Below are 25027 nucleotides of genomic sequence, written 5' to 3' on the forward strand. Positions count from 1 at the left end.
TCCGATTATTATTTCAGAATTAATGTGACTACTACAATTTTTCATAATGTACATCATTCTTTGCAGAATAGTTCAGGTACTTTTTGATCTTCATCAATATAGCAGGTAAATTTCCATGCTTATAAATTCCCTCAAATCACCATTATCCACAGCACTACTGAGATGGTGATCAGCAATGTGATTGTGTGATGATTCATTTTCTTCCTAATTGCTGCTTAAGGATCAGTTTTCTTCTATTTGGTTGCTGTCTAATTTTGCACTTCACCAATCCAATTAGTGATTCCAATTTAATATGGTGCTGGTGAAGCACAACGATGACTTGCTGTGTGTGAACTGAAGTTTGAAAGGTGCAACACGGTTAGGCTACATTGAGGTGGTGGGGCCTTGGCCTGAGAACAGGGAGCAAGCCTGTGTTTGTCTGCTGGAGTGAACTTGTAGGCAATTTAAAGTGCCAGAACTAAGGTGAAGCAGCATTGAGGCCAAGGCCCAAGAGCGAGGAACAAGCCAATGTTGTCTGATTTAAGCACCAGGGTAAATTGGAAAGGTTGGGTATAGGTGGAATTGAGGTGGTGGACTCTGGGCCCAAGAGCATATTGAAGTAGCACGGCCTGGGTCTGAGAACAAAGAATGAGTTGATGTTTGCAGACTTAAGCACCAGGCCAGATTGAAAAGGTCAGGGATTTGGGGCTGGATGCAAGGGACAGGCCAGTGTTCAACTTGATTCTCCATAAAGTTTACTCATTTCTGTGCTGAACTGAGACCGCAACTAATGGGCTCCTGGATCGGCTGTGACTTGGTTCTTGGCTATGCACTCACTTTCGTGAACTTCAGTTATGAATGTTATTTATTTACTTTTACTGTTTGCATGAATTTTTTTTTCTGCACTTAAGGTGTTTGATGGCCTTCTTTTTTTTAATTGGGTTCTATTAGGTCTCTTTGTTTTGTAGCTGCCTGTAAGCAGATGAATCTCAAGGCTGTATAAAGTATACATACATCAATAATAAATGTGCTTTGAACTTTTGTACATTCTCCATATGAAACAATACTATAGTGTAAAAAAAATCCACAAAAACAAGCATACAATCAGTCCAAACTGGATTGTAATCATTTCACTTCCATAAAACAGCACATCTACCTCTGTAAACATATAATCCCCACTCTTCATACTTCAAAGCCCTATATGATTGGACAAATAAATGTGCATGCATTTTATTTATTCTGTGACATGTGTACTGTTGGCAAAGACAGCAATTATTGCTCATTCCTAATGGCCTTCAGAAAGGATAATAACTAACCTCTACAGTCCAACCTATGAAGGCATTCTCACAGTGCTCTCAGACTGAAAGTTCCAGAATGTCAATCAAGCAATTTGGTTAGCAATCTGGTACTTGCTAACCTATGCAATAGAGGTAATTAATTTTGGAGGTCCTTTTAAAACAGGTCCTATCTGTTGCAGCCTTTTCTTTCCTCTTGTAAGCATTAGTCATAGGAATATCATGTAGAAAAATGGGTAATGATGAAATGACATGGAAAAAGACAAACTGTCTGTGGGGATAAGTGGAGAGGGTTAAAATATCTTGGAAAGCATGCCATGGACAGTAAATACTAATGAGAAGCAGCATCTCTAACTAAAACAAGAATCAACTGGAAGAATAAAACTGACGAATTGGAAACATGAAGGACTGCCTGGCAATACTCTGTAATTTTCTAATATCTTCTGCAGATGAAAAGAGTAGATACTAAAACTCAGACTCTTTTGATACTTTATTTCTTGGCTAGTCTAAAGCATTTCAAAAAATAATTAAGAGTTAGACATGAAAAGATAGGGTCATAAAGAAAGCTTTTTTGAAGCACATTGGTCTTCATAAATCAATTTACTGAGTACAGGAAACACACTCAAAATTCTGGAGGAACTTATGACAGCATCTATGGAAAAGAGTAAACAGTCAACATTTCAGGCAAAGATCATTCATCAGAACATGGGGACAGGAGATGGGATGTTATGTTATGTTGAAGTTGTGTAAGACATGATGAGGCCTAGTTTGGAGTATTCTGTGCAGTTTTGGTCGCCTACTGTTGCCAGGACTAGAGGAGCCTGAGTTATAAGGAAAGATTGAATAGGTTAGGACTTCATTCCTTCAAACATAGAAGATTAAGGGGAGATTTGCTACAGGTATACAAAACTATGAGGGGTATAGATAGGCTAAATGTAAGCAGGCTTTTTTCATCAATGGGACTACAACTAGAGGTTCTGAGCCAAGGGTGAAAGGTGAAAAGTTTAAGGGGAACATGAACAGAATGTTCTTCACTCAGAGGATCATGAAAACGTGGAATGAGCTGCTAGCTCAAGTGGGGCATGCGACCTCAATTTCAACGTTTAAGAGAAGTTCAGATAGGTACATGGATGGTAGGGGTATGAAGGGCTATGGTCCCGGTACAGGTTGATGGGAGTAGGCAGGTTAAATGGTTCAGCATGGACTAGTACGGCTAAAGGGCCTGTTTCTATGCTGTACTTTACTATGGCTCTAAAAGAGAAACCAAGCTTTCTGGGCGTAGTCATAAGATGCTTGCAGATGCTAACAAGTGTATACATATTAAACTATTTTCAAAAAGAGGGATCAATTCCACTTTAAAGTTACTAACTAGGGTCAGAGCATCTTGATCATTGCAATACAGTTGTACAAAAATCATCAAACATTGAAACAGTTTCCCTGAGGAAGTCTCCATAATTTCTGGATTTCAAAGGCATTTATGAAATATTAAAAAATGAGAAATCTTGCATTCGATGTATAAAAGCCCCCATTATGTTTTTCAAAAATATTGAGACTATCAAATCTTCAAGTTCAATCATTTCCATGGAAACAAGATACATTTTAACAATGCAATTTTTCGACATCTCAACCTTTTATTCAATTTAATGGTCATTTCCTACTGCTCAAGAGTGTTGAAAAAAAATAGTAACAATAAAGCACTAAAATTCAGTGACTGCTTTATAATGAGACTTTAGTCATTTAATTCAATTACCCTTGCAAGTAGATCTTGAAATTGTTTTGGATTAAGAGGCAGCAAAAATCTTTCAATCACTTTGCGGAATTCGCCTTTTGTGACCGTCAGATTCCGAACTTTGTCATAAGTTTCGAAAGCTCTTCTCAAGTCATTTTGCTTTTCCTTGGCTCTCTGAGCAAGAATGTGTGCAATTTTTGCAATGGAGCAACTTACATCATGGTCAGAGCACAATGAACCTAAGAAATAAACATTAAATCAGATTTAAGCAAAAAAGCGCAAGAGCTTGATAATTATTAATGAGTATATAAAAAACAAATTGCTGGAAATTTACAGGCAACTCTTGTAAAAAGAGTAGAGACAACATGATAGGTAAGTGTAGTTTCTGCAGAACTGAGAAAGCTTAAAAATAAAATTTCACATATTTTCTATTTTTTTATCTGAGAAAATAATAGGATTACTGACAAAAAGACAGAAACCAAAGAATTGCACAAAGGTTTTGGTGCTGGGTTTTGAGATGATAGTCAAAGTTTGTTCAATGTAGATCAGAATCATTGAACTTTGATGACACTAAAGGAGGCTAATCAGCTCATTCTGTTTAAGCCAGTCAAAGAAGGTCCCCATCCCTTGTTCTAGCAACTGGTCCATAATCCTACAGATGATAGCCGAGTACACATCCAAATAGAATAAAATATATTTATGGCTTCTGCTCTCATCTACTTTTCGGCAGAGGGTTCCAGACCTCCTTCCATCTCTGATGATGATCTGTCTGGAAGAGGTGAAATAGAAAGAAATAAATGAAAACCAGAGGAGAGAGAGGAAAACATAATAAAAGTAGATAACTGCTAGAGAAGGTCAGTGGAGTTAAATGAGTGGTGCTTAGTGTGAAAACAAATTCAGCTAAGGTCCTGGTGAAGGGTCTCGGCCTGAAACGTTGACTCTTTTCCACAGTTGCTGCCTGGCCTGCTGAGTTCCTCCAGTATTTGTGTTGCTCAGCTAGGTGAAGCATGGTTCTGATGCAGGAGCACTGGTTGAGCCTGATGTGGGATGGTAGTACAGAGTGATTAGGTGCTCATGTTGAATCTTAAAAAATGGAAAATGTCAAAGCAGCAGAAGTAAGTCATGAATGCAAATGGGAAAATGCTGGAAGAAACAATAAAGTTAGAAAGAAGTAAGTTCTGTGGTAGTGGAACAGACTGAAACAATGAAAATACCAGGATAGTTTTTTCCTTTTGCTTGTTTTTTCTTTCCACTCTTTTCTGTAAGTGTATACCTCAGATAAATACTTTGTGGAGATTTGTGATATATATGATGATATGATATATATGTACAATGTCTGAAATACATCTTATGGAAATGTTTGTTTGATGATGAACTTCAATAAAAAAATTACAAAAAAAAAGAAAATACCAGGATAATCATTCTTCCAGGTTTTAGAGAGGGAGGATGAAGTGGGTTTTGCATGGAGTATTATAAAGCTGAATGCTCTAGTGAACAGAAAAAAATAAATAATAATAATAATTAATAATAATACATAAACAATATAGAACATGAGATGAAGCATCCTTGAAAGTGAGTTGCAGGAACAGTTCAGTAATGGGGCAAGTGAAGTTGAGTGAAGATATCCCCTCTGGTTCAAGAGCCTGATGGCTGATGGTGAATAACTGTTCCTAAACCTGGCAGTGTGGCTCCTGAGCCTTCTTCCTGATGGCAGCAGCGAGAAAAGAGCATATCATAGATGGTCAGAGACTTTGATGATGGATGTGAGCTACATAAAACAAGCATGATGGTCTTGTCTTGTGTGCATATATCACTGCTGACAGAAATTATACCTTCCTCTTCTGTTTCTTGTTCTCATCACAAGAAAAGGAAAATAAAATGGTAAGATCCAACTAGAGAAAGTATAATCAAAGGAACTGAAGCCTCCTATCTAAGATCCAGACTGTTTTAAAGGAATCAAAGACTCATTTATTGTAGGTTTTAAAGACCCCCCCCCCCCCCCCCCGTGAAGTAAATTTCGGTCCAGTTCCTAAAAGACAGGCCAAGAACATTTTTTTTCCTTTTCCCTATCAATTTCCACTAATGTTTTTATATTTATTTTAGTTTATTTTATCATGTAAGTTTTGTATAATTTATGTTAGTTTATGTTTGTAATGCACTGTGCTTCTTCAAAAAAATCTTTCATGGAACTAAACTAATTAAAATTCACTTTCATTCATAGAGTTGCACATCAGTTGGTACAGGAAGTAGGAGAAAAAAACTCATTTTGCAAAATATGGCAAACATATTTGTCATTTAACAATTTATCCCTTATTAATATTTTAGCAATAAAAATATTATGATAAATTTGACTGTGTTGAGACACCAGAAAAGCTCATTATACCAGAAGCTGATTGCAGTGATGTTCGACTATTGCAATTGCGCCATGAGGGTGTTGTCTGGGGCCTTGGGGTCAATGGTATTCCACGGGACTCCAAACACAGAACCCCTAAATCTGGGGTAGAGCCAACCATCCTCTTGAAGAATTTATCTAGGAATCAAAATAAATCAATATTTAGAACACAACTTAATGGAATGGTAACCTGTAGATCTAAATGATCATTTTTATTATGGAGAGCAAAACCGTAACCTGTAATATCTGAAACCTGCCTGACCTGTTCTGAAATCAGCATCCAATACCTCACTTAAGCATGAAACACCTTTGTCTCTCTCTATCCACGCTCATGTTTGCACTGAGTTCCTATTGGACAGCAGAGTCGAAAGGTATTTGCTGTTCAGTTAGGTTCTGGTTTCAGCGGCATTCAGTTTGCATCAAGTTTTAACAGGTAGAATTGGAGATTTTCTCCAATTCTCCCCTTCCCTGCATTCTCATCTCTCCATGACCCCTTCTTTCTCCCCATCCTTCCTCCACCCCCTCCACGACCTTCACTGTCACCCCTTCCCTCGTTCAACATTCTAGGACTCCCCCCTTCCTGTCTCTTGCCCCCTCCTCCCCTTCCACCTGCCTCATCACACACCCAATGCCTTCTCCATCTCCCCATGCTCTCCCAGATTCCCCTGCCCTCCCTGTATGCCCCACAAAAACAACTCTGCCCTTCTTATCTCTCCATGACCCCTTCTTCTCAACTCCTCTCTGCATGACCCCTTCCATCTCCCCATCATTCTTCCTACCCCTTCTCTCCTCTACCCCTTCATAACCCTTTCCCTCCTCCAATTCCCTCCACAGCCCTCTTCCCTCCTCCAACCCCCTCCATGACTCCTTCATTCTGTAAACTTCATCCCAGTTACCTGTCCTCCTGCCGTACCTCTTCCCTCCTCCAACCCCCTTCATAGCCCTCTTCCAACTCCCTTAATGGCCCTCTTCCCTTCTCCAACCCCCTTCATGACCCCTTCCCTGTCAAACCTTCACTCTGTAAACGATTCACCCTCATTACCTGTCCTCCTGCCGCACACTGTTCTTGCCGCTCCGGTTGCGCGGACGCAGTCTAGTTGCCGAGCAACATCGTTGTCGATCGCAATGGTGAACACATTCCTCATTGGATAAACCCGTATATGTTACTCAAGCAAAGGTCTTCCCGATTGGTCTGCGCTTTAAAACGGCAAAGAGGAAGTAGGCGGCGGGATGCTGGCGAGGTAGATGGTTGGGGTTATCATTTTTGGTGCTTGTTTGCCTTTTACGCTGTGAAATTTTGTAGAGCCTGCACGAATATTTAGCATTCTACCTCTACTCCCTGCATACCTCTGATGGGTCTGCCCAGTTTAATGCGCGTGGTAGGTACATTGATCAGATTAGGACCCGTTTACATCATTAGCTCAGTTAAAAACATGTTTGGATGCTTGGGAATATCAGAACTAAACCAGACTAAGATGCCTCCTGTAGTGCACTTCCCTGCTGGTGTTCGTTGTCTGGCTTTTCACACAAGCGTTTGACGAGATATGGAAGTCTAGAAATTAAGAGACCACGCGGCACTGAGGAGATGATGCATAAGAGTAAATTAAACACCTATTCATATCAATCACCAGCATGCTTTCTTTCATGGTGGTGCATTAACGTCTTTCTAATTGCAATATTCTAACCTTTTTCCAAAAATACCCAAATTATTTCATTGAAACAGGATCAAACAAAATTGAATTTATTTATCTTTCATTTTCCAACCTCTCTCACTCAGGTGAAGAATAGCTCGATATATCAATCAAACCAACGTGTAACCAATAGAATGGGCAATTGCTCATGTTCAACCAATTTATTTTTGCCACCACTTATTTTCCCAATTAAACAAACACGTGGCGTTATAGGAAGTAGAAGGAATGTCAGGAAGTCAGTACTAAATTAATCTCTTCAATTTTCTGTTATCAAGTTTTATTTCTTCATCACAGCTCAACCAAGACACTTCTTTTTACTCTTCCTAACTTGCTTTCTGCTTTTGTGGAGGCTGCTTTACACCTGTCAGCTCTTCTCATAGAATTCCCTAATAAAGGAACATACACAGTCCCAATCCACTTCTCATGCCGCTGCCGCCACCGTCAAATAGCTTGTGTACACAGATATAGATTCAGAGTTGATAAATACCTTTCTTCTCCATCGCCCAGCATTGAGAATTTTTGGATTTTGGAAAGTTAAACCAGGGCTCTGGGGAATACGACAGAATAGCGAGATCTAGGAGTATATGTACATATTTCCCTGAAAGTGGCAACACAAGGGTGGTAGAGACGGCACATGGCATGCTTAGCTTCCTCTGTCGGGGATTTGAACTGAAGGGCTGTGGCATCATATTGTTGTAATTGTGCAAAATATTGATTACAATCGGAGTATCAATGGCTGGACCGCTCACCACACTACAGGATGTGATTAAGGTTTCCTAGGGATATTACCTGGGCTTGAGTAATAAAGTGAGATTGGACAGGCAGAACCTGTCTATCCAGGAACACTGAAAGCTGAGAGGTGATTTGACAGAGATGTATAAGAACGGGAGAGGCGTTGTTAGGGGTAGATAACCAAAGTTAATTTCCCCATGATAGAGATGTCTAAAATTGGAAGGTAAAGGTTTAAAGCGAGAGGAGAGTTTTTTTTTACACAGTAACTGGGAGTTCCCAGAGAAGGTGGTGGATGCAGGAACAGTAATAACATTTAAGAGGCACTGGAAAGGAACTTAAACGAGGCATACAAGATTAATGCAAGTATTTGGCATTAATATAAATTGTTATGATTATCAGCATAAACATGATAAGCTAAAAGACTTATCCTCACCTCCTCACCTCTAACTATCCATCTAACTCATCACCTCCAGCTCACTCCACAATTACTTTTGGATTTTTAGGTGGGTTTTGGTGTCTCTCCAACAAGTAAATGTTTTGGAAAACAGATCGGCTCTGAAAATTCTGACCTTGTGTGCACAATTAGGAGAAAATCAGATGAAGGCTAGGGGGGCGATGGGGTCAACAGCTAGGTAAGTGGGCACACAGTTTATCAAGTGGACAAGGGGCAACATCTCAGGCAGTGGATGTGAGAGTTAAAAGAACTATCATGTGGGAAACAGATATGCACCAACTTCTGATTGGTGAGTGTGGTTATTTGTAGTGATAATTATTGATGCATTGCAAATGTGAACAAAGCTACAATGATGAGGAATTTGAATTTCAATACGATGCGTGGGATAAACACAAAGGAGTTCACACATTTCAGTGATGAAAATACTACTTGGAAGTAAAATATTGCATCTGTTTCAGATAGATTCCGAGATTTTAAACATGATGCATTTCGGTTGCGGGTGTGCGTTCTTCTCTTGCACAAATTGGTTGCCGCAACTCTCTTTACGTGGCAGTAATAGATATTTTTGATGAATCCATGGTCTATGAATTGCTTTGGTATATTCAGAAAACGGCAATGGTGCCTCAGAAGTATTTTTGTTTCAGGAACCATATTCCTCATTCAACCTAATGACCTCTACAGGTAGATAAAGTTTTAAATATTTCTTAAAAGGAACAGAATAGGAGGACCTGATTTGGGGTATGAGGGTGAAAATAAAGAGCTTTGGAAAGAGAAGAACAAATAAATAGTAGCAAACACATTAAAAAATGGGCAGCACTGGGCAGTATAGGGACTGAGATACTAAGAAATAACAGTGCATCATATACTTGAGAGATGTTTTTATTTACAATGTGACTGAACACAGATTTTGGGAACTGAACTAATCACAACCCTTCTTCCTGGAGCTTTCTTTTATCAAGCAAGACATCAGAACATTAGGATTCAGATCATTCTCCAAAGCAGCAAAAAAAAAGAAAACCTTAAGCACGTAGCAACATTCAATTATATGAAAAGATAAATAGAGAATGGACCAAGGGTATGGCCATTCATCATCACAATGCCTAGAAATACCCAACCTTTGCTGCTATGTTTGTGTGGAGACAATAAAAATTGCCCAAGTGTGGTAATGATTCTTGTCCATCCCAAGCAATAACTTGGTGAGAACAGATGCAATCCAACTAAATTTTTTGGCTTTGTCTTCAAGATGCTTCTTATAAATAAGTGTATCTTTTAGATAAATGTGATATCAAACCTACCAATCATACACAATTTATTTTACACGTTACAAGATTGGAACTGAAAACTGGTCCAGCACTGATGACACAAATGCTCATTTCAACCCGGGTATACACCTGAGCCTCATCAGTAAAGAGTGATTTCAGATTTTCAAGCAGAATCTGATCTAAAACTAAAGCCAGAGTGATAAAGGGGGAACTGCTAAACTCTAAGATCAAAATTAATTGAGAAAAGTAGTTGCAATAAATAAATCGGATACACAAGTTGTATCAATGGTGTAATTTCCCTCCTATTTGGTCATGTGATGAAGGACCAAAGGCTGACGTCACGCTTAAAGAGATCACCATTTCAACAAATTTGGGAAGGGCAAAGTCAAGGCCAGAATAAAAATAATTGTGTTTTTCTCACTCATTATCAAATTGTAATCATATGCTACAACATTGGCTTTCATCATTGTTGCGTTACGAAACACATGTCAGAGCACAGGACTTTGAGGGATTATGCAGATGTTCCAACCGTGGTACAGTTGACAGGAGTTTACTGTCTTACAGTACACCAGCCTGAGTTCAATCCCAACCTCCAGAGCTGTCTGTGTGAAGTTTGCACGTTTTCCCTGTAACTGATTGAGTTTCTACCAGGTACTCTGATTTCCTCCTCAAGGATCTGTGGAACTGTAGGATAATTGACCACAGCAAATTGTCCCTTATATGTAAGGAATTGTCACAGCTGGGGGTGGGATTCAGGAAGAATAGGGTTGGTGTGGGTACTTGATGGTAGGCACAGATTTGCTGAGCATGCAAGAATGATAGTAGTTGTAACTTCAGTGAAAAGTAGTATTCAGAATCATTCTTCAAATGAGCAGGGTTTTTGGTAGAGCTGTTGGCAGTGGTTTAAACTAATATGGTAAGGGGATGGGAACCAGTATGATAGATCCAAGGATGAGCCAGCAGGTTTACAAGTAGATGATGTAATATGAAATATGAATGTAAGGAAAGACACGCCAATGATTGGGTACAGCTGCAGAAAGAGCAAAGAGTTAAGATGTACCAGCGGCAAAATTCGCAAGGCTAAAGGGTGCAAGACCGAAGGTGCTGTATTTATACACACCTAACATTCAGAATAAGGTGGATGAACTTGTGGCACAATTAGAGATTGGCCGGTATGACATTGTGGGCATCATTGAGTTGTGGCTGAAAGAAGGTCATAGTTGGGAGTTTAACATCAAAGGATATACTTTATATCAAAAGGACAGGCAGGAAGGGGTAGGTGGTGGCGTGGCTCGGCTCTATGTATAAGAGATAGAATTACATCGTTAGAAGGAGGTGACATAGGGCCAAACTTTTGTGAATGGAGTTAAAAAACTGCAAGGGTAAAAAGGGCATCACGAGGAAATCTGCAGATGCTGGAAATTCAAACAACAACACACACAAAATGCTGGTAGAACACAGCAGGCTAGACAGCATCTATAGGGAAAAGCGCTGTTGATGTTTCAAGCCGAGACCCTTCGTCAGGACTAACTGAAAGGAAAGATAGTAAGAGATTTGAAAAGTAGTGGGGGGAGGGGGAAATGCGAAATGATCGGAGAAGACCGGAGGGGATGGGATGAAGCTAAGAGCTGGAAAGGTGATTGGCGAAAGTGATACAGAGCTGGAGAAGGGAAAGGATCATGGGACGGGAGGCCTCAGGAGAAAGAAAGGAGGGGGGGGGGGAGCACCAGAGGGAGATGGAGAACAGCCAAACAACTAAATATGTCAGGAATGGGGTAAGAAGGGGAGGAGGGGCATTAACGGAAGTTAGAGAAGTCAATGTTCATGCCATCAGGTTGGCGGCTACCCAGCCGATATATAAGGTGTTGTTCCTCCAACCTGAGTTTGGATTCATTTTGACAATAGAGGAGGCCATGGAAAGACTTATCAGAATGGGAATGGGACGTGGAATTAAAATGTGTGGGCACTGGGAGATCCTGCTTTCTCTGGCGGACCGAGCGTAGATGTTCAGCGAAACGGTCTCCCAGTCTGCGTTGGGTCTCACCAATATATAAAAGGCCACACCGGGAGCACCGGACGCAGTATACCACACCAGCCGACTCACAGGTGAAGTGTCGCCCCACCTGGAAGGACTGTCTGGGGACCTGAATGTTGGTGAGGGAGGAAGTGTAAGGGCAGATGTAGCACTTGTTCCGCTTACAAGGGTAAGTGCCAGGAGGGAGATCGGTGGGAAGGGATGGGGGGAACGAGTGGACAAGGGGCTGCATAGGGAGCGATCCCTGCGAAAAACAGAAAGGGGGAAGGGAGGGAAAAATGTGTTTGGTAGTGGGATCCCGTTGGAGGTGGCGGAAGTTACGGAGAATTATATGTTGGACCTGGAGGCTGGTAGGTAAGGACAAATGGAACCCTATCCCGAGTGGGATGGCGGGTGGATGGGATGAGGGCAGATGTGTGGGAAATAGGAGAGATGCGTTTGAGAGCAGAGTTGATGGTGGACGAAGGGAAGCCCCTTTGTTTAAAAAAAGGAAGACATCTCCTTCGTCCTGGAAAGAAAAGCCTCATCCTGAGAGCAGGTGCGGCGGAGATGGAGGAATTGTGAGAAGGGGATAGCCTTTTTGCAAGACAGGGTGGGAAGAGGAATAGTCCAGGTAGCTGTGAGGGTCTGTAGGCTTATAGTAGATATCAGTAGATAGGCCGTCTCCAGAGATGGAGACAGAAAGATCAAGAAAGGGGAGGGAGGTGTCAGAAACGGACCAGGTAAATTTGAGGGCAGGGTGAAAGTTGGAGGCAAAGTTAATGAAGTCAACAAGCTCAGCACGTGTGCAGGAGGCAGCGCCAATGCAGTCATCAATGTAGCGAAGGAAAAGAGGGGGATGGATACCGGTATAGCTTTAGAACATGGACTGTTCCACAAAGCCAACAAAAAGGCAGGCATAACTGGGACCCATACGGGTGCCCATGGCTACACCCTTGGTTTGGAGGAAGTGGGAGGAGCCAAAGGAGAAATTATTGAGAGTAAGAACTAATTCCGCTAGACAGAGGAGAGTGGTGGTAGAGGGGAATTGGTTAGGTCTGGAATCCAAAAAAAAGTGAAGAGCTTCGAGACCATCTCAGTGGGGGATGGAGGTCTATAGGGACTGGACATCCATGGTGAAAATAAGACGGTGGGTGCCAGGGAACTTAAAATCATTGAAAAAATTCAAAGCATGACAAGTGTCACGAACATAGATGGGAAGAGATTGAACAAGGGGGGATAAGACAGTGTCAAGGTATGCAGAAATGAGTTCAGTGGGGCAGGAGCAAGCTGAGACAATAGGTCTACCTGGACAGGCAGGTTTGTGGATCTTGGGTAGGAGGTAGAAACGGGAAATGTGGGGTGAGGGAACTATAAGTTTTGTGGCAGTGGATAGGAGATCCCCAGAGCTAATAAGGTTGGTGATGGTTAAGGGTAAAAAGGCATTTATGGGAATCATATATAGGCCTCCAAATAGTAGCCAAGATGTGGGGTTATGATTGGTTAGGGAGCTGGAAAGGGCATGTAATAAGGTTAATGTCACAATTGTAATAGGAGACTTCAATATGCAAGAGAATTGGGAAAATCAGATTGGTGTTGGAGCACAAGAGAGGGTATTCGTTGAATGCCTATAAGATGGCTTTTTATATCAGCTTGTGCTGATCTAAAGACTGTCTTAGATTGGATGTTCTGTAATAACCCAGATTTTATTAGTCAGCTTAAGGTAAAGGGATCCTTGGAGGGGCAGTGATCATAATATGATTGAATTCATACTGCAATTTGAGAGGGAGAAGCCCAAGTTACATGTATCAGTATGGTAATGGAATAAAGGGAATTATAGAAGCAAGAGAGAGGAGCTTGCCCAGGAGGATTGGAGAGGGATACTGACAGGGATGATGGCAGAACAGAGGTGGCTGAAGATCCTGGGAATAGTTCACAAAGTGCAGGATAGATATGTCCCACAGAAAAAGTAGTTCTCAAATGGCAGGACAATACAACCATGGCTGACAAGGGAAGTTTAGGACTGCATGAAAGCCAAGGAAAGTGCATACAAGGTAACAACAGTGAGTGGAAAGTTGAATGATTCGGAAGCTTTTAAAATCCAACAAAAGGCAACTGAAAATCTATAGGCAGGGTAAGAGTGAAATATGAGAGCAAACTAGCTGATAATATAAAGCAGGATGCTAAAAGTTTTTTCAGTTATATAAAGAATAAAAAGGAGGTGATACTGTACCACTGTAAAATGATGCTTGTGAGGTAGTAATGGGGGACAAAGAAATGGCAAATGAGCTTAATGGGTACTTTGCTTTAGTCCTTACAGTGGAAGACTATCTGTATGCCTCTGTCAGGGAGCAGCAGTGAATGCCATTGCTATTACAAACAAAAAAGTGCTAGGCAAACTCAAAAGTCTTAAGGTGCATTAAGTTACTTGGACCAGATGGACTTCATCCTAGAGTCCTGAATGAGGTTGCTGAAGAGGTAACGGATGCATTGGTCAGGACCTTTCCACATTCACTTGATTTTGGCACGATCCCGGAGGAATGGAAAATTGCAAATGTCACTCCACTCTTTAAGAAGGGATGAAGGCAAAAGAAAGGAAATAATAGGCCAGTTAGCTTAATCTCAGTGGTTGTGAAAGTGTTGGAGTCTATTATTAAGGACGAGGTTTTGGGGTACTTAGAGACATGATAAAATAAGTCAACGTCAGCATGGTTTCCGTAAAGGGAAATTATGCCTGACAAGTCTGTTAGAATTCTTTGAGGAAGTCAAAAGCAAGCTGGACAAAGGAAAGGCAGTGGATGTCATTTACTTTGATAAGGTGCCTCACGTGAGGGTGCTTAATAAGGTACAATCTTATGATGTTACGGGAAACATACTGGTGCTGATAGAGGAATGGCTGACAGGCAGCAAATGGGAATAAAAGGGGCCTTTTCTGGTTAGTTGCCAGTGACTAGTGGTGCTCTCAGGGGTCAGCATTGGGACCACTACTTTTCACATTGTTTGTCAATGATTTAGATAGTGGAGTTGATGGCTTTGTGGCAAAGTTAGCAGATGATACAAAGATAGGTGGAGGGGTAAGTAGTGCTGAGGAAGCAATGCGATTGCAGCAGGTGGAATACAGTGTTGGGAAATGTACAATAACGCATTTTCATAAAAGGAACAATAGTGTGGACTATTATTTAAATGGGGAGAAAATTCAAACATCAGAGCTGCAAAGGGACTTGGGAGTCCTTCTGCAAGACTCCCAGAAGGCTAATTTACAGGTTGAGTAAATTGCAATGTTGGCATTTATTTCAATAGAAATAGAATAAAATAAACAAGGAGATAATTCAGAAGCGACACACACAAAATGCTGGAAGAACTCAGCAACCCAGGCAGCATCTATGGAAAAAAGTCAAGTTGCCATTTTGGGCTGGGACCCTTTGGCAGATAATACTGAAGCTTTGTAAGACACTAGTCAGGCCGCATGTAGAGTATTGTCACCAGCTTTGGGCCTGTATCTCAGAAAGGATGTACAGTATTGTCATTGGAGAGAGTCCAGAGGAGGTTCATAAGGATTATTCTGTAAATGAATGGGTTAACGTAGGAGGAACATTTGGCAGCTATGGGCCTGTACTCACTGGAATTTAGAAGAATATGTGGAGATTCCATTGAAACCTACTGAATGTTGAAAGGACTAGGTAAGGTGGATGTGGAGAGGTTTGCTCTGGTGAGGGAATCCAGAACTAGGGAGCACAGCCTCAAAACTGAGGGGTGACCTTTTAGAACAGAAGTAAGAACTGTTTAGCCAAAGGGTGGTGAATCTGTGGAATATTCTGCCACAGACTGCAGTGGAGGCCAAGTGTGTGTGTGCATTTAAAGCAGAAGTTGATTATTTCCTGATCAGTCAGGGCATCACAGGATATGGTGAGAAGGCAGGTGTATCGGGTTGAATAGGATCCTGGATGAGACTTGATGATATCACAGAGTGGACACAAGGGGCGGAATGGCCTAATTCTGCTCCTATATCTTATGGCTTTAAGTTTTTTTTTTGAGAAGACATTGTGTTGCCTTCAAAAATGCTTGATGTTTGAGATATTTTTCCTCTCAGATTCCACTGGGGTTCCATCTTGGGATATTAATGGAGCAGATGCTATGGACCCCAAGCCATGGCTTCCTCACTAATTTCAAACACTTGCTTTGACATCTCTGCAAAGTCATATTTCATGTAGACTTTTTCAACTGCATTACTCATCTGAATGAAATCATAGCAAAATCAGTTTACCAGTTTTTTTGAAAGAATAATGAAGTTAATATTTCAACCAACGAATATTTTCACGCCATTCATCCTGAAATAAAAGTAACTTATTCATTAGACTTGTAGAAATTGACCACTAGCATTGGGTTAAGTAGTATTAAGATAGATGGATCTACTGAATGTCAAGAGACAAGATGGAAACCATTTTTAAGGAATTGCTCTGGTTTTGTCTCTAAAACTAAGAACAGCAATTCTAACATTAAGACTTGATGCACCTAATTAATTATTCAAGAATTCTGGAAAAATGTTAGCCCAGGTGCTACCACAGACAAAAGAGATATTGACAGTCTCAAAGTTGAAGTGTTACATGAAAATTAATAATTTGATTGTCCACAATTGGTAAAATCTTGTATGGTAATTTTTAAAGACTGGATAGGATTTCTTTTTAAATTTCATATAGCTTCAAGTAATACTAAATAAAGGATTTGTTAACATTGCAAACTGTTTGTTTTGAAAATAACACAATGTCAATCACAAAATATTTTCTATGTTTAAGGAGATTATTCTGGAATGGAGATTTTATTGCAAACTTTACCATGATTAAAGATGAAATGACAATATTCACGAGTACAAGCAGTGAGTGTAGGTAACAGATTTCTTTCCCATTTTGTCTCCTCATGCTGTTGCTTCTACAAGCTGTATTTGTAGAATGCAGCTTATTTAAACATTATGTAATTACAGACCACTAGAACCTCAAACTTACTAATCCTGAGAATCCATGTGCCAACATGGTGTCAATGGACCGGGTATTCATTAACCACTGTTTCACAATGTTGCTTAAATGAATTAGAAATGCTTCAGCTTTCTTTAAAATATCAAAAGAAATAGAAGATTTATCTCTTTTCACCCCCTTCTTTGTAGATCTAAATGAAATGGCATCAACACTAACTAAATAATTTTAATCAGTTTAATTCAGACGTGGACACTACATTGATGCTATCATAAGCAATTAACCTGGAATATGCAATTAAAAATTACAGAAAATAAATAACATCTATTTTGCAGCAGTAATTTTCCTTATAATTTTGGTTTTGTTTGTGTGTGCATAATTGAGTTTATGGGAGTGCAAGTATCAGTTTGCATATTTTTAAATAGTTATTTAGGAGTACAGAGTAACTGTCCTTTCCATCAAAATTACTACAGTTTATAATTAAGTTGCTTTCTTAGACTATGTATCTTCCAATTCTGCCAAAAGGTAACATACAAGTCAAAGCTGCAACAAGTGAGGGAACTGTTACTATAGATAGAGAATACCCAATATCTTTCACTAAAAGCTGTCATAATACACATAACAGCGAAGATTAGCCAGTGAATGATAAACAAATGCAGAGATGCATTTCTAATGTTGAGAATACTGAAGCGCATGCATGTTGCTTCCTTAAAGGCTAAAGTCAAACTTAAGATCAGATTTTCCCATCTTCTGTTTGTAAACGGCATCAAATTTCTCATTCATTGATACAGTGAAGATATCCTTCCATAGGCCAACTCGACCTGAAATTGAAAAAATAAGTTAAATTTATTAGCATGATTAAGTTAGGGAGAATTCCGGTTGAATCAATGTGCTACAGGCAACAAACTGATTCTATCATCATGACCAACAAAATCTACAATACAAGTGCAAGGATATCATTCCAAATTCCAATCATTCAGGTTCAAGAATAGGCAACTATTCTGCCTGTGACTGCAAAGGACTGCAGAGATTTGTGAACACAGTTCAGCACGTCACAGAAACCAGCCTATTCTCAAAGGGCTCTTTCCACTGTCCTGCTGAAACAGCCAGCATAGTCAAAGCCCAATGGACAGAAGATACAAAAATCTTGATAGTACAAACCATCAGGCTCAAGGATAGCTCCTATGTTGCCATTATAAGACTATTATAAGACTAGTGTGACAAGATGGATTCTTGACCTCATAACCTACCTTGTAATGTCTTTCCACCTTATTGTTTACTTGCACTGCACTTTCTCTGTAACTGTAACACTTTATCTGCAGTTATTCTTTTACCTTGTACTAACTCAATGTATTATTGTAACACAAATTGATAAGTTTGAATGGTATGCAAGACCACTTTTTCATTGAACCTTGGTACATGTGATAATAATAATGGGCCAATGCAGGGGTTTATTGTTACAGAGAGGAAACAGGCAGCCACATAAGTGTAATCCGCAGTCAAACTGGATGTCAAGATTAACCAGTGCTACAGAGAGGAAGCACAAGGGGGAATCTTATATTCCGAAATGCCAAAGGCAACGGACAAGTTGAGGAGAATGTAGAGTGATGACTCAGTGTAAGAAAAACATTATTTGGAAGGAAAAATAAAGTTAGAAATTGGATAAATAGTTTGAAACAAAGCAACCAGTGGCATATCTGAGCCAGGAGTATCACTTACAAAATTTAAGTAAGGAATTTAACTCACAAACCAGGTTGTCGTCAACAAAGATAATAAAATTAAATAAGGAAATTGCAAGTAAATGGTAGCAAAATTGGGTTTTAAGATCTTCAAACCTTGTAGATTTTCCTCAGTGAGAAAGCTGAGAAAACAAAAGTTTGAGGGGTCTGTAATCAAACTGATTACAGACCCAAGTTGGAATAGGAGCTGGTGGATTGCAAGTCATCTACCTCGCATTAATAAGCAAAGTGACTCACAGGTTTCTGCAGTCAGAATTTAGCAGTTTTGAGAAGTAAGAGCATGGAAAATAAAATCAATTAGGACAGAGAAATTGCTCTCACTTTTCCTTTCTCTACAATATCACGCTTTTTGTTTAAAAGGCTTTTTCCTATCTCAAGACTAAGAGTGAAAATAGTCAGTAAACAGTTTAGAGGTCTTGGAAATAATAGAAATTCATAGTACACTTCAGAGATTCTGAAATAAATGTCTTATTTTTTCAAACTCTTCCGTCACAATGGAGGCTATCAAAAGAAGGGCTAAAATATACAATGTAATCCAGAGAACAATGAAAAAGACAAGGAGCAGAATGAAGTGATTAGTTTGTATTTCAAACAATAAGATGCTAAATCAATCATTTCTTGAGACTGTTTAACTGACAAATGCCAGCAGGGGTGTGTTCCAGTTACAAGATCATCATTACAGTATTAAAGTCCTATAAGATAAATGTTTTGCTTGTATCTTTGAAGAATAGAAAAACATTGCAGTCCAACAATTCAATAAAATGAGGAATGAAAATTCTGCTTCAGACTAAATGCTCCTAAAGTGCAAAGTTTATGATTACACATGTTTATAGCAACTTACCTGTTGATGGATAAGCAACAGATATAATGTGAAAGAAATCAGATAATGTACAGGTGACAGGAAATGAAACACAGGCAACATAAGTGATATGACAAAACGTCAGTGTTGTAGCTTTTTTGGATGATGAAATAAACATTGGTTCCCAACAATTGCCTATTTCGAATTCCAAGGTGTCAGACTTCAAGAAGAATATAGAATTCCAAGTCAATGGAAACAATAATCACCAACACATTCAAGAACAGAATCCCATTTGTGCATAAAAGTAGTGTTGATTAAAACATATCAAAGCCATGTTGAAGATAATAGATAATGAGTATTCTAAATTATAGCAACCTTATCTTACTATGGCAGCAGAAATCAATGGATACGAAGTACTCAAGTCTCAATATAATCTGGAGACCAGCGGATCAACAAGTAATAAAGGAAAAAAATTGAGAACTGCACTGGAACAGAAAGAAATGACATTCCTTCACCATCATCATTAATATTTGGGTTTGTGGAAAATAAACTTTGAGCAGTTTTGATATGTCTAATTCAGTTTCAAATCTTAAGTGGTAATTTCCTTTCTTACATTTTGACTTCAGTAGAAAACCAGAGTCCATGAGCCAGTACTCATCGGGGGAATCAGAGGAGGATGGGGTCAGCAACTTTAAATTCCTAGGTATTATTATTTCAGAGGGCCTGTTCTGAGCCCAGCACATAGGAGCAATAACAAAGAAAGCATGGCAGTACCTCTACTCCATTAGGAGTTTGCAAATTTTGACTAACTTCTATAGATGTGTGGTGGAGAGTATATTGACTGGCTGCATCACAGCCTAATATGGAAACACCAATGCCCTTGAACAAAAAATCCTTCAAAAGTTAATGGATATGGCCCAGTCCATTATGGATAAAGCCCTCCCAACCAATGAGCACATTTACATGGAGCATTGTCACAGGAAAGGAGCATCCATCATCAGAGACCTCCACCTTTCTTCTTACAGCTACCATCAGAAAGATGCGGGGACCTCAGGACTCACACCACAGTTTGTTGTCTTTTGCACACTGGTTGTCCACCCTGTTTGTGTGGTCTTTCAATGATTCTATTTTGATTATTGGACTTATTGAGTTTGCCCGGAAGAAAATGAATCTCATGTTGTATATGGTGACATATATGTACTTTGAAAATAAATTTACTTTGAACCTTAATTCTGCATAGGTGTGAAAAATAAATCCAGGGAGACCCTCAAAATTAAAATGGATTGGGCTAACAGCTGAATAAAAATAATACCACTATTATACAATGTGAAAATCAAGTGGCTGAAGTGATACAATGGATTAGTAACCCAATAGAATTTACTTTTTTTTAAACAAATGAAAAATCGATTTGAGAAATACTGTGATACCCACCTTGCTACATTACACCTGCCTGAGGGTTTAGATGAAAAGAGAACCCCAATGGGAAAAGGTCTAGTCTACCTTCTCATCAATTATACTAGGTCTTCAGTTCAATGAGTCGAAACACTAAAAACAAAAAGGAAGAAACCAAAATGCTTCAAACAAACAAAACTTAGAAAATAAAAAAATGAATATTCAGCATTTAACTTAAATATTTTCATCAAAAGGCGTGTCTGAAAATTTTCAATAGCTCGTATATATATATATATATATGTAAAACAAAACTGATACAATGAAAGCAATGAATAAAATTAAAAATATGAAAAATGAACAAACTTAAACAGTTTTTAGTCGTCTGTGGATTTTGTAGTTCATTTCAGTTACAGATTATACTCACTCCTTCACATCACTCCATCTGTTCTAGATCATATTCCCATCCTAACAACATTCTCTTAAGTTCTAAATGAAAGTTACAGTTCAACATAATTTCCTTCAGTTCATATCACACTCCCTTTTTGACATCACTTTCTGTCCCACCAGTTTATTAATCCCGAATGCCATTCCTTCAAGTTCCACATCAGAATTAGATTCTAATGTTGTCCACTGCCTTTCATCATAGCTTGTTATATTTTCCCTCTGCCTCCTTCTTGTATGTGCAAGATGGATGATGGCTGGAATTATCCATCTGGATACAATACATACAAGTTATAAACAACGAGGTAAATAGGTCCAGTAGGAGAATAGCTGCAGGATCATTAGAGGGATGCTCATAAAATCCATTGGAACTACTGAAAGCCCAATAACCTATATCTGAAGCATATAAAACATTATAAATTTTGTGTTTTTAAATGGAAGAAGACATGGCTGTAATCCCAATCATGCCCTGCATGTACAGAGGACATCTGAAAATGTGTATTTATCTTCCACCCTTATAAGGATTTGCAGATCTCGGATGACATCATCTCTAAAATTACCCATATTTTATTAGGACTAGTGAATTCAATTAATTTCAAAATAAACTTGTCTGTATGAAGTCTGCCTATTCTCCCTGAGACTAGACTGGTTTTCCTTAATTCCTTTCCTTCAGAACCCAAAAGCATACTGTTACGATAACTAGCTACTAGAAATTTTCCTCTAGTACAGTTAGCTGGCAGGAAAATCAGGAAGAGCAGATTGGTTTGAGACATGAGGTCGAAGGGAAGCAAGTCAGGGATATGGAGTTGATGTGTGATGAGAACCAGCATAGTATCAATGGGCTGGATGGCTTCGATGTCATACAGAGATGAGATAGTCGGCATCCATTGTTAAACTGCACATCTACAAACTGTTATGTACTTAAATGTGTGTACAGTGGCATTTCATACAGGCATTGTGTGTGCTACAAAAAGACTTTACTTGAACAAATAACAAGAAAGACCTTTCATACTCAATGTCCCACCATTGCTAACAGTGAAGAAAATGAGGATAAATGTAGCAAAATTAACTGGAGGTCTATTTGGCAGTGGGGGAGGTCAGGAATTGAGAAAGTAAGGGTAGATTGGTAGATTAAGATTCCATAAATGGGTTGAGGATCACTGAGGAGGGTGGAGGAGATTCAGTAAGATGGCAAGGTAAATGGTGAGTGACTAACCATGGGGAAAGATTTCTTTTGGTTAAGGGTTTTATTGACACCCTGACAATAGCCAAGTCAGGGTCAAGCCATATAACCCACACCAAAGCAGGCCTTAGCCCACTGGTTAGGTCCTGTTTTATTGGAGGAGGCTCTTGCTACTCATGGGCCTCGTACAGTACAGAGAGTTTCAGAGATAATCTTTACGTAGCACATTACATCATATGGCATCATAGACAGAAGAGCCAAACTGAACATTTATGTGTTTTTTTTTTAAATCCACCATATGTGCCGGAATATTACAGTTTGCTGTTTTTTTTTTAAACTGGTTCTCAGCACTTACCTCTCCCAATGGGAAGGGCTTCTGCATTACAGCACTGGTCCACAAGCTGCTGGCAATGCTCAATTATAGCCTCCATCTGAGTTTTATCATATGATACTCCAAGGAACCGGACCAAGAGTTCCACAGTACCTGCAAGATTCTAACACCAGGAGCAAATGACAGACTTAACTGGAATATCTTTGAATATCAAGAAAATTGCTAATAAAATATCATAACCTTACTAATACCAGATCAATATGCCAGCTTAGAAAAGGTAATTGTACAAATCTGGAAAATCAGTATTCAGATTCATTTTTCCTTGGTGTTTATAAGCTTTTGATTACATCCTTTTCTATCATTTAAATATCTGAACTGGTCCTTGCCAAAAGGAATCACACAAATTGCAGGTTAAAGTTCCACTGTTGAACTGAGCAGACCAGGTCTTCAAGATACTTCTTGCTATTTAGCTGATGTAAAATTTCTCTTCAACACTTTTCTGATTAAGATATTGCAATAATTACTATTCCGATTACTGACTTATCTGGAAAGGGAAATGAGTCCTGTTCATATTGTCTCAGGCACTCAATTTTGTGTGTCCCAAGTACACCTCTGTTCTAAAGAAAACAACCCGCAGCCTGGCCTCCCTCCTTCGAACATCCAAGTGAAACTCCAGTAACATCAGATCATATCTGAGGTGTTATAACTAGAATCTTAAGCTGCAGCCTAACACAATTTGCATATTCTCATATTCTAGCCCTTGGCTACATAATTACATTATTTATCTGGCTTGACATCTTGAGAGATCTTTTTTTCTTAACATCTCTAAATGTCCTTGAATCTTCTGAGTAAATGTACTCCCACAGAGCTGTTGGTTAAGGCTCTACACCCAGCAGCAACAAAGAAGCCATGATAAATATTTTCAAGTGAAAATAATACGCAGCTAGGAAGAGAGTTCACAGCTGAATGCATTCCACTTATGCTTGCTGTCCTTGTTCTTAATGGTAGTGCTTGCCGATTTGGAGGTGTTATCACAGTAGCTTGTGCTGCAGTACATTTTATAGATTGCATAGACTGCACTGGTAGTGGAGAGAGTGATGTTGAGAACAACAATTGGAGTATCAATCAAGTATGCTTTGTTGGATTGTGTTAAAACTTCATCAGAGTAGTTACAAATGCACTCATCATGCAAATGGAGAATATACAGTATTACATGGCTTTGAATACATTTTATCTTGACTTGTACCTCATAAAGACTTCTGGTGCCAGACTGGAATACCCTAATCTCTAACCTTTTCTTGGATTTCTCCATGGTACTTAACTGGCTGGTTCTGGGGGGAGTTTGGATCACAGTGAACACCCCTGCCACATAAAGATGATGATTTACCACTGATCACTCCAAGCCTGAATGTTCTTTGGCTTTAGCTTAATGAATGTCTGTGGACGTGCATTACTAGAAATTTATCTTGACTCTCATATATACGCTAAAGGCTCATTGCAAGGTACACTACTTTGAGCATAGATGAGCCAACACAAAATATAGCAGCAAAGGAAAACCAAAAATATCAGGTGATAACTACCTGCTGTATACTTTGAGAGCCATGGAGCATGCAAGAAACAGCAAGTCTGGGACAGGGTCTATGGTTGCAATATCAAGAGTTGCAGTTAAATGGATGTATGTTAATGCCCCAAGGTCAGCACCAAGGGTTGAGCCAGGGATAGACACCAGAGCACTGTCAAGGTCTATGTTAATGTCAAACCTTTATAAAACACTGGTTCAATTACTAGAGATTGATGCTCCATTCATGGGCTTATGAGATGTATTAATGATCGACAAGAATAGTTATGCAGATCATGGAATGTGAGAGGTGATTTGATAGAAATGTTCAAAATCATGAAAGTCAAGATAAGTTGAAGAAATCTACCTGTTTACATCAGATTCATGAATATGAGAAAACAAATTTTAAAATATTGGCTAAAGAATCAAATAAGACAAAATTATAAATCTTTCCACACAGGTAGCAAGGTCTCGGATACATTGTCTGAAAGCTGATTTTATTAGGGATTTTGAAAAGGAATTGTGTAAGAGTGCATGCTTTAAGAAACAGTATTTGCAGCACTCTAGAGAAACAGCCAAGAAGAGAACAGATTAATACCAACAATGCTGGACCAAACAGACTGCTTTACTGGAAAAACTATGATTTCATGTGGTTCAGTTAATTTTCATCCCAGCTACACAAGGCTCACCTTATGTAAATCTTCATAAAGCAGGAAGAGGACATTGGAGTCCATGCGATGTTCCCAAAACTCCTGAACATGTTCAAACCATGAACCATAACCCACTGGAAAACAAAAAATACTTTAAGACCATAAGCGATTGTATTATTAGACCTAAGAACTTTACAACTTCTTGGGAAAACCTGCGACAAAGCCCAAATTTATTGCCATACTTCCACTGTATTTGCTGAAAGAGCAGATGGACAATGGTATTGTTGAAGAAACTCTTAGTGCTGCTATTTGCCTCATTGGTTAATTATGGACATTTCACTATGAATAGTATTTTTTTTGAGATAACTGGAAACAAAAATACACAAAAATTATAAACATAATTTTATAATACACATAAT

General features: G+C 39.2%; 2 protein-coding genes across 4 annotated transcripts in view; both read right to left on the reverse strand.

Annotated features, from left to right (window-relative positions):
• efcab6 (EF-hand calcium binding domain 6) overlaps positions 1-6544 on the reverse strand; it is a 95569-nt gene extending 89025 nt beyond the window's left edge. For all 3 annotated transcript variants that reach the window (XM_059977951.1, XM_059977950.1, XM_059977949.1), the window contains exons 1-3: positions 6438-6544; positions 5387-5533; positions 3025-3242 (exon numbers count right to left, since the gene is read on the reverse strand). In XM_059977951.1, the coding sequence (XP_059833934.1) occupies positions 3025-3242; positions 5387-5533; positions 6438-6540 (468 nt within the window). In that variant the 5' untranslated portion in view covers positions 6541-6544. The remainder of the gene's footprint in view (positions 1-3024; positions 3243-5386; positions 5534-6437) is intronic.
• Positions 6545-16266: 9722 nt separating this feature from the next.
• Positions 16267-25027, reverse strand: part of sult4a1 (sulfotransferase family 4A, member 1) — a 35824-nt gene continuing 27063 nt past the window's right edge. Inside the window, exons 5-8 of the mRNA XM_059976565.1 lie at positions 24648-24742; positions 22425-22563; positions 20485-20598; positions 16267-17336 (exon numbers count right to left, since the gene is read on the reverse strand). Of these exons, the coding sequence (XP_059832548.1) occupies positions 20570-20598; positions 22425-22563; positions 24648-24742 (263 nt within the window). The 3' untranslated portion in view covers positions 16267-17336; positions 20485-20569. The remainder of the gene's footprint in view (positions 17337-20484; positions 20599-22424; positions 22564-24647; positions 24743-25027) is intronic.

This window comes from Hypanus sabinus, chromosome 8, assembly GCF_030144855.1.
Source record: "Hypanus sabinus isolate sHypSab1 chromosome 8, sHypSab1.hap1, whole genome shotgun sequence".
Taxonomy (NCBI): domain Eukaryota; kingdom Metazoa; phylum Chordata; class Chondrichthyes; order Myliobatiformes; family Dasyatidae; genus Hypanus; species Hypanus sabinus.